The following is a 19,647-nucleotide window of genomic DNA, read 5'->3' as shown; positions in this document are numbered from 1 at the left end:
CAAGAAATGCAGAAACCTTATTATGATGCTATTTTGTTGCTTACTCAATTAATTTTCATGCCATTCTTGGGCACATTGCCAATGTGCTGATTTGGACTCTGTTTGCTGTAGGCTCTTTGAAACACAGTCAGCAACACAGCTATAATCTCATTTTGTGAACTGTGTCTGGAGTTGAAGGCATTTAGTGTCCCTAACTACACATGACAGAGATTTATTGTATATATTAATGGTTCTCACCAGACAGCTTTTTGAAAACTTTGCATTGCTTTAGAGACCAGAGCATTCCATTGAGCAGATAATTCATTGCTCGGTATGCTTGCAGGGATGAGAATACTGCCCTCTAAGTTTAAGCGATTTGTGGTATTTTCTCTCAGAGACAGAGAAGGAGGCAAGTAAATAAAGCAAAAAAAAAAAAAAAAAGTATTGTTTCCTAACCTAAGCCCTCTTTCAGCTCAATCCAGCTATGTCTCAAATCAGCCAGCAATAATTCGTAGTGTCTCAGGAAGGTTTACAGTTTTCTGCCAAATGCGTTTTTTGTTGAAAAATATGTGCATCTTTCTGCCATCTCCTGCTCACACTTGCTTCCTGCTGCCCCTTCCCTAGCCAGGCACTTGGACATGGTGTTTGAACTCCAGGTTCCTCTTGGGTAGGACTCACCACTTCTGAGAGAGCAAGGAGCAGTCCGTGCTGCCTGCCCTTGAGGGCTGCTAACGCCGGCCCATCTGCCTGCCCGCTCAGTGGGGAGAGATGAGGGTCAATGTGGTGGTGAACATCTATTACACACTCAGCACCGGCAACGTAGAGTCGAGTTTGAGTGTGATGGATGAGTTAGGGCTGTTCATTGTGACTTGCAGGCAGCGTCAATGTGATTATTGGTCATAATTATAAATTAAGTTTAAAAGAATGGCTGTAGACACCCTCTCCCCTGGTTACAGATGACATCTCCTCACCCCAGGTGGCTTCAAGCACTTTCCCACTCACTAGTGGACAAGGGTCCCCTACCTTGTTCCAGCTCCTGTTTGTCCCATTGCCTTTCTGTCTAATGTGGCCCAGGCACTTACCTTTCTGCACTGCCATGGTCCCTGGGCATCCATTGGCCAAGACCTCAGAGTGCCCTGAGGAGCCTCGTGAAGAGCATGGAAGTTCCTCGGAGCCCAGGAGATACTGCTGTAACCACAGCAAGCTCTCGCACACCACACCCTCTGTGTGTCTCCTTGTTCATTCCTGCTTCCTCATGCCCTGGGAGATCCTCCAAACCTCTTAAAGGAAAGGAACATTTTAACAGTCATTTTTAAAGCCATTTTTAAAGGAACTTACTGGTGAGAAGCCTGTGCCTGAACTGGTCATTGAACTCTTGCATGTGGCTACCGAGGTCAATATTGCATCTTCTAATGTGGAGGGGAAGGAATAGTATGGTTTCAAGATTTATATTCCTGGAAAGCACTTCATAGATCACTAAGATGACGGGGTGCATGAGGTGTAACATAGTACTGTAGTGAGTGAAACATACTCAACTGTGTTTATATGACAGTAGTGAAATATGAATTTATTTGACTTAAGCAGTACCCAGATTTGTTCCACAGATGATATGACACAAAGTTACTCTCCAAAGCCAGCATGTTTTTCAGAGGGCTTTTCTGTTGCTATTAGTAAGCTGGAACCTTGGAGCTGCGAGAACCTGGACGTGCCTGAATGTTTCTTTACTCCTGCAGTTTTCATGGCTCTACATACTTTCTTATAGAAACAACCCCTAGTTCCACTTTCATGAATCTTTCCTTGCTTTTCCACTGCCTTACTGTTTTCCTATGTCTATTGTCCCCTCTCTGCTAAGATGCTCCTTTAGGTTTGATTTTTAATTTTTAAATGCTTTTCTACTTCTGTCCCTAAAATATTGTAGCTTCATATCTGCCTGTTTAGAGAGAACATTATGCAGAAAGACAAGTCAGACTTTTTCCACTCAGCATTTTCCTTTAGAGAGACAGTTTGGATAGGCCACTTCATGGTCTTGAGTGAAGGGTTGTGTATGTCTGTACAGAATAGTAAGGATTAAAAAAAAGAGAGCGCTTCAGTAAGAGTATAGAAATTCTATCCAGTTCAGATTAGATCTAAGAGTTTAGATTCCAAAATAAAGAATTTTGCGTAAGTCACCAGTCTTCTCCAGTCTGGCTTTTATTCAACAGAGAGTTTCTTCTCTATGTGAGTCCCACTGGGTTTGATAACACACACTGCAAATGAAGCCGGGAAGGAAGAATCAGTACAAAATATGAGACAGAGACTTTATGCAGTACTAGTTCTGGTCACCCAGTTTCCAGATAGATTAACCTCCTGTGGTGGGTTGACCCTGGCTGGACACCAGGAACCCACCAAACTGCTCTATCACTTCCCTCCTCAGCTGGACAGGTGGAGAAAAATACAGTGAAAGGCTCATGGGTCGAGATAAGGACAGGGAGAGATCACTCACCAGTTACCATCACAGGCAAAACAGACTTGACTCAGGGAAATTAATTTAATTTATTACCAATCAAATCAGAGTATGGTATTGAGAAATAAACCCAAATCTTAAAAGACCTTCCCCCCACCCCTCCCTTCTTCCTGGTCTCAACTTCACTCCCGATTTCTCTACTTCCTCCCCCCGAGCGGCACGTGGCGGGTCAGGGAATGGGGATTGTGGTCAGTTCATCACACGTTGTCTTTGCCGCTCCTTCCTCCTCACTCTCTTCCCCTGCTCCAGTGTCAGTCTCACCCACAGGAGACAGTACTCCACAAACTTCTCCAACGTGAGTCCTTCCCATGGGTCCGCAGGTCCTGCCAGGAGCCTGCTCCAGCGCAGGCTTCCCACGGGATCACAGCCTCCTTCAGGCACCCATCTCCTCCGTCATGGGGTCCTCCCCGGGCTGCAGGTGGAGATCTGCTCCCCCGTGGACCTCCATGGACTGCAGGGGGACAGCCTGCCTCACCATGGTCTTCCCCACGGGCTGCAGGGGAATCTCTGCTCCGGCGCCTGGAGCATCTCCCCCTCCTCCTCCTTCACTGACCTGGGGGTCTGCGGGGTTGTTTCTCTCACATCTTCTCACTCCTCTCTCCGGCTGCAATTGTGCAGGTTTTCCTTCCCCTTCTTAAATCTGTTCTCTCAGAGGTGCTACCACCATCGCTGATGGGCTCGGCCTTGGCCAGCGGCAGGTCCGTCTTGGAGCCGGCTGGCATTGGCTCTGTCAGACACGGGGGAAGCTTCCAGCAGCTTCTCACAGAAGCCACCCCTGTAGCCCCCCCCCGCTACCAAAACCTGGCCACACAAACCCAATATACCTGGTTAACTTCACATTTGCAGAAAAGGACTTACTGCTATAATCAGTGGCTTAGAGAATCTGGCAGGGAAGATGAAGCTGAAACCATTCGCCTTACGTAGTCCAGCTAAGTGAAAGTCAAGGGAGGAGGATGTAGTCTTTTGTCCAACACAGTCAGGATTCGCTGTTTCTTACTGTCAGAAAACTGTTTACTTACATCCTCTGCACTTACTAACTGGGGAACGGGCCAATCTATGAACAGAAGATATGGATAAAAGGTGGTAAAATTTTTTTTGTTTGTTTCCTTTTCAAGTCTTCTTCCTTTTTTTTTTCTTTTCTTTTGAGCTTCCTTTCCTCTCCTCTGGTCCCTAGCTAAGTTATGTCATTTCAGGCTACAGCAGTATTTGATTAGTATCAGATTTGCCCCTAGACATCTCCAGCAAAAACCTTTCTTTTCCAGGTAGTGGCATTCGCATGATAAGCTCTAAAAGGCTATTTCAAGTTTCTGTAGAAAGGAGCTCTTCTGGCCTCCGGGCTTCTTTTGTCACAGGCAAGAAGACCCGAGTCTTTTACTACTTGTGCAGCCTCACACGAGTGAGTACTTGCCAGGGAGGTTTCAGTATTGGGGCACTGCAATGAGCTGGAACAGTGGTGTTTGATATGCAATCATGCTAATGTGGACACAAAAAATCTAGCATGGGCAGGACTAATTGAATGGTTCAGGCTGTCACCTCTGAATTTGCACAGGTTCCAAATCTCAGACCCGCACAGGTTCCAAATCTCACACCCACACAGGAGAGCAGAAATTACAACTTAATGCAAAACAATATTGATCAAGGAGCAGGTTTCCAGAAAGAGTGTTTGCCATCACATCAGGGCATAAACACTGAAGGGGAAAAGAATCACTGAGGCTGGCAGAAAGCTAAAGCTGACTTTTAATTTGGGTTTTTAATCTATGAAATTATTTAATCTGTGATTAATCTTTTTTGCTGGATTTTACAACCTCCGGAGACAAAGCTGAAAAGTAAAAGGCCATGCAGAATTTGGATCATTGTGAGAGGTTCTCCAGTTTTCTTCCTTCCAAATAACCTTCATTTGCTCATTGTCCTGAGGTTGTCAATAGATGTTTTCTGTGTCATCACTTAGTCTTCGTGTAGTTTCCTTCAGAGCGTTTGTTATTGTCTTTGTATGACCCTCCAGTAACCATGTCTGCTTCCATGGGTGCGCACAAATGGAAACTCTGCCTGTGTTTCAAGTTGGCCAAAAGTGAACCTGTGGGTCGAGAGCTGCAAAGTGCTGTTAATGTCATGCTGTGTCTGAGTTAATAGGCCCATCAGAGACAAAGCCGTGTAGCTTATGAATTGGATTTACTTCCCTCCAGGCTGTGTAGAGTGCGGTGTTCGGTCCTCGCGTCTGCGGGTGCGTGGGTCCATACAGGTGTGCCCTATGCAGGAGGTGCAGCGTTCAGGATGGTGCTGAAGAGCAGTCGGGTTTGTTCTTCTGATTGCAAGGCCATTATTCTGACTCTGTCATGTTTCCTAAGCTTTGTCTTAGCCGGGAAGCTGTCAGTGTGCAGAACAGGAGGCAGGGTTCAATCCAGCAGCCCGCCATGGCCTTTCCATACCAGGGATGTGATGGGAATTGCCCACATGCTTGCTTATGCAAGCCACAGTAGCAGAGAGCCGGGAGGGATGCTGCCAGAACCTGTTAGATCCATGTATGAAATTACTCTCTCCCACTCTGGGGGTCAGGGGCTCCAGTCACCTACCCAGCCTCATCCCAGCAAGGCACCGCTGTTTGCACCAGCAAAGACTCGATGCGGCCGTGTATGGAGCCCATTTCCACTACCTCACTGAATTTATAGTCCAGTCTTGATAGGGAGACTCAAGTCAGGTGAGGTAAAACTTGCCTGTTTTATTCTGGAAGAAAACTAAACTTGTAAAGTTGGGGTAGCTGGCTGTGTTATGGAAACAGTCAGACACAGATCTTGAACAGGGACAGCTGGCAAGTTTAGGAAGTTGTTGTTATTATACACAACGGACAGAAGCAAAACAAACTACGTTAGTCCAATGCTCTGGTTTAATTTTTATATGAGCCAAGATAGCAGCAGATATATCTGTGGTCAAGTCATGATTTTTTTTAATTAAAATGGTGTCAGGTTCCTCACAATGCTAAGTATCTGATGGAAGCAAAGGCTGAAATAAATCAAAGCAATGATAAAGACAAGGTTTTTCAGCAAGTCTAATCCTGCCTCTCTTGCAATATTATATGAATGCTGTCTGTAGATCCTAATGTGATAGGGAGCCCTATAGAATGTAAAATCTTCTGTTTAAGTATCCTTTGGACAGTTTTGCAAATCTTTTAAATGCTGAAGCGCAAAACCATCTTTTTAAAAATGAACTCTTTATTAAATCAGAAGGAAGATGTTACAGATCAAATGAAGCAAGCAGAGAAAGGGCAGTAAAGTGCTCGTATTGCTTTGGGCTTTCTGATCCCAGGCAAACAAAGGTGTCTAACAAAAGCCCTTTACAGTTGTGCCAGATACCATATTTTAAATATGGCAGAGAAAGTGCATGGGTGTGCTGAAAAGGCCAGTCTCCAAAAGGATGTCCTGCAGCAGACAGAGGATGTAAAGGTTGAAAGTCTGCATGTACAGACAGTGTAAAAGGTCTGCTTGGAGTGCTGTTGCAAAGTGGAAAGAACAATCACCGGCACAGGCTACCAGTCTACGCTGGGCAAGTCTGGCGTTATTGCTGGACATCACAGGGCAGGAGATTGATAACAGTAAGGGAGCAGAGGGGTAAAATCAGTGTTTCAAAAATGTTTGAAGATACACTAAAAATTAATTCACACCCCCACACCCATTGGGTCACTGACACTGGCTTGTCATAAAGATGATGAATGTCATGCTTGGGGAGGCAGCCAGCCTCATTGCTGCAACAGCAACACCAAAGAAACCTTCTGCAGTGCTGCAAGCTGAAAGGATGAACTGTCTTGAAAACAGTGGAATGAATACATTTCTAACATTCTTCTGAACTATCACATAATGGCAATTGCGTGCGCAGACAATTCAAAGAACAGAAGAGCAACCATGATGTAGGAAGACAGAACAATAGAAAAGACAAATTACTGAAGGTGTTCTTGAATGAATGAAACTACAGCTTATCTTATATCCAGTGACCATTTTGGATGCCCTTATATTGAAGGCAGTCTTTGTTCTCAAAGGGAATGCAGTTACAAGAGACCCAGATGCAAGTTTTGAGGAGGGGTGTAGAGCACAACCTTCCCGGTACATATGCTTTCATTTATATGCTGTATTAAGAGTATTTAAGGGAGGACTCAGTGTCAACAATACATCTCAGAAAGCCTTAGCTGGACATGGATTTATCCTTATCATATTTCATCATGTTCCTGGTTAGCAGCATCAACAGTTTTTTAATAAATGTATAAGATATCCAGCTCCAGGTTGCCAGGGTAGCCTTGGAAGAAAAAAGAGGAGGTGGCTCATCTGGGAAGGACAGCCCCAGCCTTGTGAGCCTGCTTGTTGCTTACCTCTTATTTGCAGCTGGATCATGAGGACAGCATCTGCAAAGGGATGATTGGTGGGGCACATGTTTATCTTCCATCTCAGCCCAGTTTCTCCGTAGCTGAACTGGCAGTAGCCCAGACCCACCATGGAGTGAGTCATGGTTGGAAGGAACTAAACCACCAAAATTTCCTGTGCCTTTTTTGCCCTGCGGCAGGAGACAAGACACTGCACAGAGGCTGTGACCAAGGAGAGAGGGTTGGTCTCCGCCACGGATGGAAGTTTTTAGCTGGGAGTGAAACACGTGTCTTCGTACCACATGCCCCTCTTTGTGGATGGGGGGACGTCCCTGTGTCCAGCAGTAAAGCCTTACAACACAAACCAACATCATCTGGAAAGTGAGCCGTATTTTCCCATAAGAAAAAGTGAATCAGTAACATGACCTTAGGGGTGAATTTTGCATTTGAGGAAGAAGTCACCAGCCTCGTTCAGTCAAAGTCAGAAGGCCAGGCTGTCCCATGAGCAGTGCTACTGAAGTCAGCCATATAGTGAAGCTTTTGAAAAGTAGGGAAACCACAATGAATCCTTCTATATGTTCTGTGTATTTGGAGAATGATATGATAGATATTCTATGTATCATACTCCTAGCAATCACCTAGTAGTAATTGCTATAGGGCTTGATGTTACCTATATGTTTATAAACACATACTGCATCTGTCCAACCTCCTGGGCAAGACATTGCAGTTACTAAACTGAAGTGCTTAGAGCACTCCACAGTTACAGTTAAAGTGCAGACACTACATGTATTGTGTACAGCATATTTTACAAAAGTAAAAGGGGGAGAAAGTATTTCACAAAGAGGTTGGCAGTTATTTAAATATAAACTCTGAAAGAGTGCAGTTATCAGGTGACAGAAGAATTAAATTTGTATTTCAGAGATTACATCATTTTAACTATGGATGAATAGTAGATTAATTCACAAAGGAGCATATCTACCTATATTAATGAGTGGAAAATAACCAACAAAAATCACATGAAAGCTTTCATGTGTTAGATGTTACCTGAGAAGAGCACCTGTGCTGTAAATTCTCATTAAAAAAAACAGATGACTGCTCAAGAGAGATTATACTCCTGATATTTCACTAAAAGTGCTTGTCAAATAAATTGGACCACAGGGAATAAAACTTGTTTAATTAATGAAAATGGACTCCTATAGCTGCTGCTGTGCAGTGATTCAGATGATCAAAAAACATTCTGGCACGGGACAATAGCAGTGGAAGATCATTGTCATGCAAATTGTTTTGAAGACATGAACTGATTGCCTTTTGACTAGTTTATGAAAAGAGTGCACTTAATTAGGTTTCAGTGTGTTGCATAGCCCTTTTTTGTGTGTTATTAGACCCCTTTCATATTTACATGCCTGTGAACATACAGAAAATGAGAAAAGACATACTTGACTAGAAAAAGTGAGACAGATCCTTTAATTTCACTTAAACACATTAGCTGCTTTGAGGAATACAGTGATAACCTAACTAATATTTACTGTTTCTATTATTGTTTCATATTTTGTTTAAAGACAGCTGCAAGTGGCTCTCCGTCGGGAACTTTGCAGCTAAGATCCACCTCTGAAAAGACATATAAGCTTCCTCTTTCCACAGATGTTGATAAAAATAGATAATCTTTGAGGCACACATATACTGAATTTTCTGTTTTAAATTTCTCTGAAAATGTGAGAATATCTGCAGAAGGCAATGTTCAGAGTCAGCAGATTAACAACTTTCCACCTTCACAGGGGATTTGTTTTACAAACCCCTTAGATTAATGTTCACCACGGGACATTTCAGATCCTAAATCAAACCAGGACCTAATTCTGTCATAACTTGGGCAAACCCTTTCAGTTTGACATGGTGCAGTTAGTGGTGTATCTGGTGAGCCCTTCAGGATGCATAACAAAACCTCAGCATAACACACCACAGCAGATAGTAATCCAAGAAGAGCATGTCTGTGCTGTGCAATGGAAAGGGGATTCGGACAGGCAGCGATTCCTGAGCTGGTGCTGACAGGTCTGGAGCATCACAGAGTACAGCACCATGCAGGCATACATACCTTAGAACTGGAAGCAGTCTAGTGCATTCACCCAGCGCTGCAATCAGCTGATTATAATTAAATTGCTTTAGACCTCGGTTGTTTCCTGGCCGGGAGCGTTCGTTTCATCTGCTCCAGGCTTCCAGTTGTGGAGGGGGTTTGCACAGATTGAGCCTGGGAGTGACGTATTTCCCACATAAAATCATGCTGGTAGTCACTCAGCAGCATGAGTGTGGCCTGAAACCTCTTCCTGCGATTGCCTTCTCATACCCAGGTTCTTCTGTGATTGTGTGCGAAAAAGTCCTAGAGTATCTCAGCTTGCTGCAGACCTTGGATGGACAATGAGGTGGCTGGAAAACTGGCTAGACCGTCAGACTCGGGGTGTTGTGATCAGAGGTACAAAGCCCAGCTGGCAGACTATGGCATCCATTAGGGATTGATACCGGGTAAATACTTCTCACCATCTTCATTAAAAACCTGAAAAGTGGGATAGAGCACTCCCTCAGCAAGCTCCCAGATGATAGCAAATCAGTGGGAATTGGTCAATGTGCTGGAGGGCAGGGCTGCAGTTCAGAGGGACCTTGCCAGGCTGGAGAAATGGGCCTGCAGGAACCTCCTGAAGTTCAAAAAGGCAAATGGAAAGTCTTGCCCCTTGAGGGAATAACGCCATGCAACAGGAGAGGCTGGGGCCAGGTGGCTGGGAAGCAGCTCTGCCAAAAAGCCCTGTTTGGGGGTCCTGCTAGACAGCAAGTTGAACCTGAGCCTACAATGTGCCCTTGCAGCAAGAAAGACCAGCTGCATACTGGGCTACATTAGCAAGAGTGTGGCCTGCAGCATCAGCGGTCTTACCTCTTTATTCAGCACTTGTGCGGCTGCTCACAATTGTGTCCAGTTTTCGGAATGCCGGGACAAAGGACAGTGTGACATACTAGAATGACAGCAGCGAAGGGCCACCAAAATGGTCAAAGGATTGGGGCACACAACAGGACATGTCAGGAGGAGAGGCTCCGAGAGCTGGGGTTGTTCAGAGAAAGCAAAAGGAGATCTTATCGCAGTCTTCAGTTAACTAATGGGAAGATGTAGAGAGAACAAAGTCAGACTCTTCTCAGAGGTGCACAGGGACAGGGCAAGAGACACCAAACACGAGTTGGAACAGAGAAAGTTCTCATTGTTTGACCACCTGTGAATGTGGTTATCATTTGATCGCCTGTGAAGGTGGTCAAACACTAGAGGAGATCGTTTAGAGAGGTGGTGAATCCTCCATCATTAGGGATACATATAACTTAGCTGGACAAACCCTGCGCAACCTGCTCTAGTGCGACCCACTCTGAGCAGGAGGCTGGACCAGAGGGCTTCGGAGGTCTTTCTGACAAAGCTGATTGTGCAATTCTGTGTGCTACAAACATCTTAGGCCCACAGGTAATAAATGTGCCACCATAGGCACAGCAACCAATGTGTTGTTTTGTAGTGCTGTGGCCTCTTTTGCACATCCAGGAGGAGTAGCTCATGAGCAGAAACATGTAGCTAAAGGGTAGGTGTGCACAGGGGAACTGGGTACATGGCTCCCACAAAGGCAACAGGACTTGCATGCAATTCAGGAAAAAAGAAAGTGTGGCTCAATTGTGTGTAAGGATTTGAGAAGTGGTTTACATCTGACCAGCTCTGCATAGTTTTTATTCTCTTCATGTAGTACAGCTTCCTCTATGCTCTTGTTCAGCCACATCCTTCTCTCAGAACATAGAAACCCACAGAAAATCCAGCTTGGTATCTCTAAACTGTGCTGTCTGTTGAAACTTTGGTTCACCTTCAGGATACTGATGCAGCTCTGGGCTCCCTTGTTTGTGCCTGAGCATCTCCTGAGCATCTCCAGACCTGCTGCTTGCTCCAGAGCTCAGCTCTGTCCACCGGGCTGGACTTGCCACCCAACAGTCTATGAAATTAGAGAGCTGAAGGATTTTATATTTTCTTTGCCTTGTTGTGGGGTTTGGCGCGTGGGTGTTATGGCATACCTATTTCAGCTTGGTTATTATTCTTATTTAACGTTTATCTCACAGACAAGTGAGACTGTTATTCCCCATAAGAAATCTCATAATTTGAGTGCAACGACAGTAGCAATAAGGAATTCATTTGAGCAGCTTGTTTCTACTTGGCCCATTAAATTAAAGACAATCAAAAGCATTGTTCAAAAAACTAACCCAGTCAATTCCTGTGCTTTTACAAGTACCAGTAAATCATATGTAACAGGGCAGGCTGCTAAATACAATCAGTCAAGATGAAAAATAGGCAGCCAGTATTATCACAGCTCTCACCAGCAAGCTTGCAGTGTAAAATGTGCTTCTTTTAATCAGCTTCTGCAAAATCAGACAACACAACCTCAGCAGGAGGGAGAGGGATGAGCTAAGGTCAGCTGAGGGCGGAAAAGTGAGCACCAGTAGTCTTGCAGGGATGAAGGGAAAAGAGTCTGCTGCCACTTTGTTCCCCTTTGCAAACATTTTCCATTAAAAGCTGAATAGTGAATACGCGTTGGGTTACATTCGCGTTGTTCCTGTACTGAACATAGGGATATGCAGCACTACGCTGCAGGTGAAAGTGAGACGTTCAACTGCAAGTTTTCCAACCTCTGTCCTGGGAATCACTCTGAAACATGCCATAGCACGACTGTGTGAGGAAGTGACAATAAAATGCCATGGGATCCATGTAAATTGACAGGAAGAGAAGGAGTAGCTGTTTTAACTTTGCACCTAATGTTGGATGTTCTGAGTTACCCTGAGATTTTCTATTCAGTCCAAAGAACGGTTCGTTTTGTCAGGTTTATTTTTTCCTTTAGTTTTTTTAATACCAGCTAAAGAGACTTTTCTTTTTAATATAGAAAGAAAACATTCACTTTCAGACGAGTCAATGAAACAGTCCTTGTCCTTCTGTTTTTCTTATCAGATTGACTTTAAATTTGAAACAAACACAAAGGGAAAAGCACAAGCGTTAGCAGTTTCTACTTCAACAGATACGTAGTCTTTCTTCTACATCTACTTATTTATTCACAGTCTTTCAGTGTCTCATAGATCACAGGAAGCACAGAGTCTCTAGAGAGAATTAGACTGCTCTTATTCTACAGAATCCATCATATTTCCAGCTTTGCTCATTTTGTCTCAAACAATGCGTCCATGGATGTGTGTGTGTCATCACTCACCAAGGACATGACTAGTCGTGGGTATCAGGGGGAAAGGCAAAAAAAAGCTTGAAGTGGCTCTCTCTGTCTGTGAGTGACTGAAAACACTTCCTTGGGGTTTTTTAAACTTGCAGACTGGATTAGTTAACTTATAAAATATGCCTGAGAACAGCTGGAGTCCAACTGAATGCAGGCAGTCCCATTGAATTGTTAATGATGTCTACAGCATGTTAGGATTTGTTTTGAAATAAATACTCAAGGCCTAATTTATTAGCATGTTTTCAGTCTGAAGTGGAAAGCAAATTGAAGCCTATCCCACTGTACTGGCTTTTAAAGACTCAGAAAGGTACAGGCAAATACAGGCACTGATTCTGCAGCAGCTCTTGAGAAGATGTTTCAGATAAGGCGTATTTAGGTCTAGTTCCTAGGCTAGCATTCAGCAATGACGGGGGAATGGAGAAGTGGCTTTGTCTGCTGTTTTTCCAAGTGATTGCTGAATGATTTAACGTGTCTGGAGTGTTTCGCCTTGTATGTCTAATGATTTTGCCTTTGCTCCTTCAGTTTGGTTTGAAGCAGGCTGTGTGTGTTAATTAGGAAATGTAAATACCTTTACAGAACTGTGCATTTGGATGCATTTTTTGAAAGCAAATGCTGTAACCACACTAGTAGAAAACATGAGCAAGTATTTATGCTCACAGTTATCTCATGGCCTGAAATATCCATTTCTGTATACAACTGTATCTTTTAAAAGAGAGGAAACATTGGGAGATTTGTAACCTTAAATGGAATGTAAATTCGTATAAAAATTAGTCATTCGTGGCTTTGATTCCTGGCTACCGGTAAGACAACTTCTCACTTCATGAGCTCCTGTAGTGGAGGGGGTTGGCAGAGCCTTGGAAGCTGTTCCTGGAAGCCTGGAAGTTAGTGGTGGTTCCTGCTCTGCCAGGAGCCTTTTGCTGGGAGGCTCAGTGCTAAGAGCCTTGATTATGCAGCCAGCAGGAATAAAGCTAATGTACGGGCATTTAGCACAGAGCTAATTGGAGTTCCGTATTTCCAGCCTGTGGACAATAACACTAAGAGTTTGAAGTAAATTTTGTTCTAAGTCAGAGTTAATATACATTTTAAAAGACAAATTTAGAACAAAATTAAAACAGCGTGCAGATTCAAGAAATATACACTTGTGGTGCTTAGTTTCCTTTTGTAATTGTATTTTACATATTTTTTATTATTTTGTGATTGTACACACCTTTTGACATTTCAAAATACATATGTCAAAGTATTATTTGAAGTTTTGTATGCATTCAGGCCCCTAATAATGACTGAAATGTTTGTCTTGTTTCCTGAGTTACAGTGGAGCACCAAACTTTTTATGTATATTATAACCTTTGAGTTACTTCTAGTACACTCCGAGGTAGAAGAGATCAAACTGTATAACCTCCTGCTGTGCCATACCCTGCAGTACAGCATTATGCCCATCATCATGCCAACTCTCTCCTACAGATTTTTCTAAACCTGAAATTCTAGATTTCTGTGAAATGACAAATTCGGAGCCCAAACTCTTGTCATTTAAAAATAAATTTTCCCTGTGGCAACTTCTCTTGAAATCAACATGTTTTCTGAATGTTTCTCTTTTAACCAACTAACAGCTGTTGTTTCAAAAGAGAAGAGAAAGAATGAACCCCATTTTTAGAAAAATATTCAGCACAAGCTCTTATCTGAGGTCTGATGCCAGGGATGGCTCTTCCCCTCAGATTTCCCTGCGGGTGATGAGCTTAGCAGAACGGTAACCGTTTCGACCTCGGGACCGTCCTTTCTTTTGCTTTCTGCGTGCTTCCTAAATCCCTCTTCGCTGAGGAGGGCCACAGAGAGGCCACCGGGACCCTTCTACTTAAGAAGAAGTTGAATAATCCCTAGCTCCGTGTGCCCCTCTCCCCAGCCCCTTCTCAGCAAAGCTGTGCTGTGCATCGGCTCTTCCCGTGCTACCCAACTCCTCCTCGCTTCCCCGGTAGCTGCATCGCCGCCCCTACCAGACCTTAGGACCTCTCCTAATCTTTTAAACTGAAGGAGGGCAGTTATCTTTGTTTCCCCTCCTTGTTATTAATCCTACTCTTCTCTCCTTGCCGAGATATCTAGTTGCACCTTTGCTCGCAACCTGCTTCAGGCTCTGTTGATCTCCCACCTTCCGAGGACCACATCTCCGGTGCAGCCGTCCCCGACGGGCGACTCTCGCTGCTCTCCGCAGACCTCGCCTTGCCCTCTGCAGATCGATGGTGCTCGCTGGGCTTCTTTGCTTCTTTGCTCTGTTTTCTTTCAACTGAGCTCTAATTGGAGAATTGTTCCTTGCTTTGTGCTTAAGGTTAAGAGGCTGAACTAATTTCCTAGGTGTTCCTCATTGAAAATGTCTCAAAAACAAAAGTAGTTAAGTATTTATATGCCCCTCGTTACTGCTGAAAGCATAAGGAAAACACACTTTCCCTACCATTGTTTGTGTTTGACATTTGCAATAGTGAAATTTACAGAGGAGCTTGGTATATGGCCCATTTGTGCATCATATTTTTATTTTGAAAACCACAGAAAAAACAAGGCCTCATTGCCATGAAAAAGTAATGCTTGAATCTGTAACCATATAAACTATACTTTATGAAACAAGCTCTGGTTTTGTCTCACAGCTCCCATCTCAGGTTGCTTACGCTTGGTCCTTAGTAATGAAATGGCATCATAAACTTATTTTATGTCCTGCTCTGTAGTAAAGTACAGTGTAGTAGGTGGCAGACACAGGAAATTTATATCCTCAGTCACTTCACTGTGAAAAATACTGATCACAAAGGAGAATCGTAACCTCAGCATGTCCAATTTAGAAACAGCAGAGAAAATGGAGATGGACCAAAGTAAAGGTACGAAGAAGAGTTCGGTATTTACCAGCCCCTGATGACTGATGGTGCGATTTGCCTACGAACAGTGGGAGGGAGTCAAAGAGGGTCTTAGACCTTCTCCTGTGCCATCCTCCTGCAAATAGTTGGACTCGGAGCTTGTGCGTGTGCACGTGCTCTTCGCAGAAGCACTCTGCAAGCGAACGCTGAGAGTCGGTGCTAGAAAATATGAAGCTTGGCTTCTGGTGCGTGGCAAATGCTGCGTCCGCAGCTCGCTGCTTGCAAGTCCTGATGCAGACAGAAGTGGAAGGGTGAATGATGCATCAAAAATAAGCCCGATACTGCAGCTGTGGCTAGCTCTGACTTTGGAGAGGGCAGAAAACTAGTCATCCAGTAAATGTCCCTGAAGATTATGATCCCCATCTAAAATTATCACTTTTCTCCACTATTGAAATAGCCAGATCACATTTGCATTAAGCAAAATGGAAGGTAGTGTTAGCTTTTGGACTGCCGCTGTCTTTTAAGCACTGCCAAGAAAATACAGTTTTCTTTTCCTGCTTCAGATACTTCAGATTCTGTGGGACATTTTCCTACCAGACGTCCATAAACATACTTATGAGAGAAGTGAAAGTTAATAAGGCAAACATTGTTTTTACCTTTATGACAAGTGGTTTGCCTTAAATCTCTGGTTTTCCTGTGTATCCAGGGGCTGTGACACAGTCCTGCAGGCTAAAATATGACCCCCAACAAACACTAACAGTAAAAAAGGAAAGCAAACAGGAAAATACATTTATGTCTCAGGGATTTGCTTTTTCTTGCTCTTCCTTCTTACTTCCTTGGTGAGTGTTTTCTGCATGAAATCCTGTGGCTGTGACTGTCACACCATGGGCAAACCAGCAGGGCAGGGCTTTCGTGTTACTGCACTCAGCATGGTCCCCACAGCTGTTTTGATGGGAGTTGTGGGTGGGCAGGAGGGGTGAGCTGAGCTTGGGTGGCCGCTCTGGCTTTCAGATGAAGTTGTATCTCCCTGGTACAAGAGGCAGTCCGTGCCTGCAGAGCTTGGACAACTGACAGAGCATCCTGAGCCCCTAACCAGGGAGCTCCAGTGGTGGAGGAATAATAACAGACACTGAGTTGCCTCCCACTGAAAAATTAAAGGAAGAGGAAAGGCTAGCACAAAGATTCTGGAGATCGTAACCCAAGAGCTGTGGGGCATCACGCTGTCGGTGGGAACAACTAGTGGCTGCAGAAAAAAGGATAGATGCAGAGGTCAGGAGTAACCTGGAGAGCTACGAACACAGAGAGGAGAGGAGGGAGGGCAGCCTGGCACATTCCTGGGTCGTAGATGAGCATGAACAAGGTGTAAAGGCAATGGTATGGCCCTGTTGCGTCCTGCGTTGGTGCAGCGTGTTGTAGGTTCGTGCACTGAATGTGCTGCACCTCTCTGGCCCTGCCTGACCTACTGCACAGGCAGGGACCCACTCTTCTGTCTGGGGTGCCACATCCACATGGCCCTGACACCCCCTGCCTGCTTCTGGTTCTGCAGAAGCCTGTCTCTTGCCTGTATGGGACCCTCTCGGGAAAGCTGGTCACCAGAAAAGGCAGTTTCCTAACCTGGGGAAAAAGTTGATAGAGCAGGGCCCTGCAAGTAGCTAAAGTCAGCTTTGCACAGTCCTACTGAGCTTCTCCGCCAGCATCCTTGGCTGAGGATGCCCGGCAAGGTAAAGAGAGAATGTAGAGCTCAGAACAGATAGGATGGGCTACCTTGTAGCTGTTTGTGCCTTAATGGCATTTGTCACTGTGCAGATGGCTGGAGAACCAAGACAGTGTGTAAGGCCTTCTTCTGACCTTCTTTAGTGCTGGGCATGTCAGCTCAGCCACACGCACACAGTCACGCTTGCAGAATGGCAGGTTGACATCCAACACAGAAGTACTCTGTAGCATCGTTCTGTGCAAAGCCCAGGAGATGTATTGGTGAAATAGTTATATTTTGCCACTCTGGTACGTAACTTAATGACATAGTTCTGCACAATTGCAAACAGAATTATAAAACTGGTTTCTTTCTACCTTTATTTTTTTTCTAAAACAGGTCTGAAGAAAGAAGTACAAAAAGATCAGGATGCTAACAGACCAGCTGTCTCATCCCCGAAGAGATCAGCGGTAACAGCCACCAAACTCCATTCACCAGGTATTTATGAACCCAAAAGCACTGTTTCAGGGAGGATTTAAACTTGTCGATTTTGCATCTCTTGTTAACACACCAAAATCTGAGACCTACCATTGTTAAGTGAAGATTGATTATGTCCAAGGTTCATTAAACTGGCTGTGAGTACAGCAGACTTTATGACACCAATGCATGAGCTGAATAGACTTATGTTTTCTTTGTTACAACCGTGCAATCATCTGTCCTTCAAAACAAATAGTTGTTGCTATTACATGTTTAAGGGCACAGAAACTTTTTTTTATCATTATAATTTTCTTATATAAAAAGAGAACAGATAGATATAGTGAAATAAAAGACACCTCAGATAATTACCTGGAGTGATAGTATATTACTCGGAATCTACTCTTGCTGTTGTGCAGAGGCACTAAATTTCATGGGCTATTTTTATGCATAATTGGAAAAGGGATTATCTATAGAAATAACCTTCAGAGTGCTATTGGGGCATTGTCAACTTACCCTTCAACACTGGGCACAAACACATGGTTTTAGCATTTCTAAAGGATACCTTTTTTTATTTACTGAAATGAAGAGAACTTATTTCTATTTCTGTCTACTAAGCATACACTAACAAATGTATAAGGTACCTAAAGACTTTTGTAAGGCTGGCCTTTGGCTGTTCTAAACGCTTCTGAAATGAGTCCCACTGATTTCATTGTGCTTGCAGTTTTCTTCTCTTCTGTTACCTCATTTTTCAGACTCTACTTAAATAATTTAAATGTCATCTCTACAGCTACATGATACTTGAGTTATAATTATGGGGGTAGAACCCCATGTTTCTTCATTTGATGGTAAAGATAAAACATGTAGAACGGGTCTTCAGCTCCTATAACTTGCATCAAGACTCTCTTCATGTTTACTAAACTCAATCCCTATTCTCCTCCTTCCCAACCAGCAAAATCAATAAAATGGAAGGTTAAATTTAATCTTCTCAGGCACCAACAGGACTCAAAATTCTTCTGCTTACTAAGATACTAGGGTAAAAAGATGCACTTAACACTGTCCTTTGAATCCTATAATTTTCAGGCTATTTTGCACCTGGTGAGATCACCAAGAGAGATCCAAAGAAAAATGTGTTGCAGAGAGTGCCAGGCCAGCAGCTCACCAGCGTTTATAATGGTGGGAGTCCAGTTTAAGCACCAGCAGTGGTTGTGTTACAGCACAGCTGATTTGCTTCCACTGGAATTAGAAAGCAAAATGAAACATAGGCATATTTGTACTGTGTATTTGTATTGTCTTAAGGAGACCTGCATTTCCATGGGTGACTTAATGATTTTCAAGGCTTAAATTTTTGACATATCCAATTCATGAGGCCTCAAAGGTTTCTTCATTCTCATGAGAGCTTGAGTTACTGCCCTGTCCCCATCAGACTGATTTAGGATTTCTTAAGCTTGGTTGTCTGAAATTATGGCAACCTAAAATTGTTTATCACTGTAGGGGTCAAATAGGAAAATAAACCTCATCTTAATTATTTTTTTAGAGTAGCCTTTAGCATTCTTTGAAATAACAACAGCAATAACAGAGCAATAAAGACAGACAATCTTTTCACCTATTTAACAATTTCACAAAATAATCCAAGCAGCCATTAAACAAGACAAGGAGTGAGTGGAGCTGGATCTAAGGGGCAGTAGCACAGCCTTTCCTCCATCAGGATCACAAACTCATGTGGCATTTACACTTTGTGATAAGAGCCTGTGTCCCCCAGGTAACTCCACCACAGCTACGCATGGCCATGGAACAGGCTCTAAACTTTCTGAGTGCCGTTTCTAGGTTGTTTTCCCTCTGTTACTGGCCTCCTCACATGCAGTTCCTTTTAATCAGCGCTGGGTTTAAATTGTCATACAATTTTTTTTTTGGCCTCGGATCTGATCTTTAGAATTTGGATCAGTCCTCCTGAAGACTTGCAAGGGAGTTTTGAGATGCAGAGTCTTGCAGGGGATCTCAATTTTATCTATTGATGCAATACCATTCCTGAAATCTCTGTATAGGAGTAGGTGTACATAGATGCAGGTGCTCTCCTTCCACCCCATTGCAGGACAGTACCATCTGTTTCTGACATATGTCACTCTACAGATTGCTTGTTATCAATCTTCTCAAAGTAATTTCCTCACTTTCCTTACCAAAGTATCAGAAACTGGACAGTTAAAAGGCAAATAAATTGCATTCCCCATCTAAATCCCCATGGGCTTTATTATGAGTATATACTTGTTATGTCTCCTTAGTTGAAACACTCAGGTAGATAAAAAAGACCTGGGAGTTTTGAAGCGGATCAAAGGGGTTCAATGCTTTCAGCCTATAGTGGGTCTGCCCCCCTGGTCCCACCATCAGCAAAAAGGACATTCAGAATCAGGGCCAGCATCATTAATATATACCCTGTTTTGTGCAGAGCAACAGAAGAGAGACATCAATGGCAGAATAAGCTTAGTAAGCTGCTTTTCAGACCCAAATGAACCAAGAAATTCAGATTTATCCCTGAGGAGAATAGCACAGTTTAA

The 19,647-nt window shown here is 43.6% G+C and overlaps 1 protein-coding gene across 6 annotated transcripts in view; it reads left to right on the top strand.

Moving 5' to 3' along the window:
- MTUS2 (microtubule associated scaffold protein 2) overlaps window positions 1-19,647 on the top strand; it is a 314,225-nt gene that overhangs the window by 228,747 nt on the left and 65,831 nt on the right. For all 6 annotated transcript variants that reach the window (XM_030042804.1, XM_030042809.1, XM_030042806.1 and 3 more), the window contains one exon: window positions 17,021-17,119. In XM_030042804.1, coding sequence (XP_029898664.1) covers window positions 17,021-17,119 — 99 coding nt within the window. The remainder of the gene's footprint in view (window positions 1-17,020; window positions 17,120-19,647) is intronic.

Source organism: Aquila chrysaetos, chromosome 19, assembly GCF_900496995.4.
Source record: "Aquila chrysaetos chrysaetos chromosome 19, bAquChr1.4, whole genome shotgun sequence".
Taxonomy (NCBI): domain Eukaryota; kingdom Metazoa; phylum Chordata; class Aves; order Accipitriformes; family Accipitridae; genus Aquila; species Aquila chrysaetos.
This window is presented reverse-complemented; position numbering and strand designations above follow the sequence as displayed.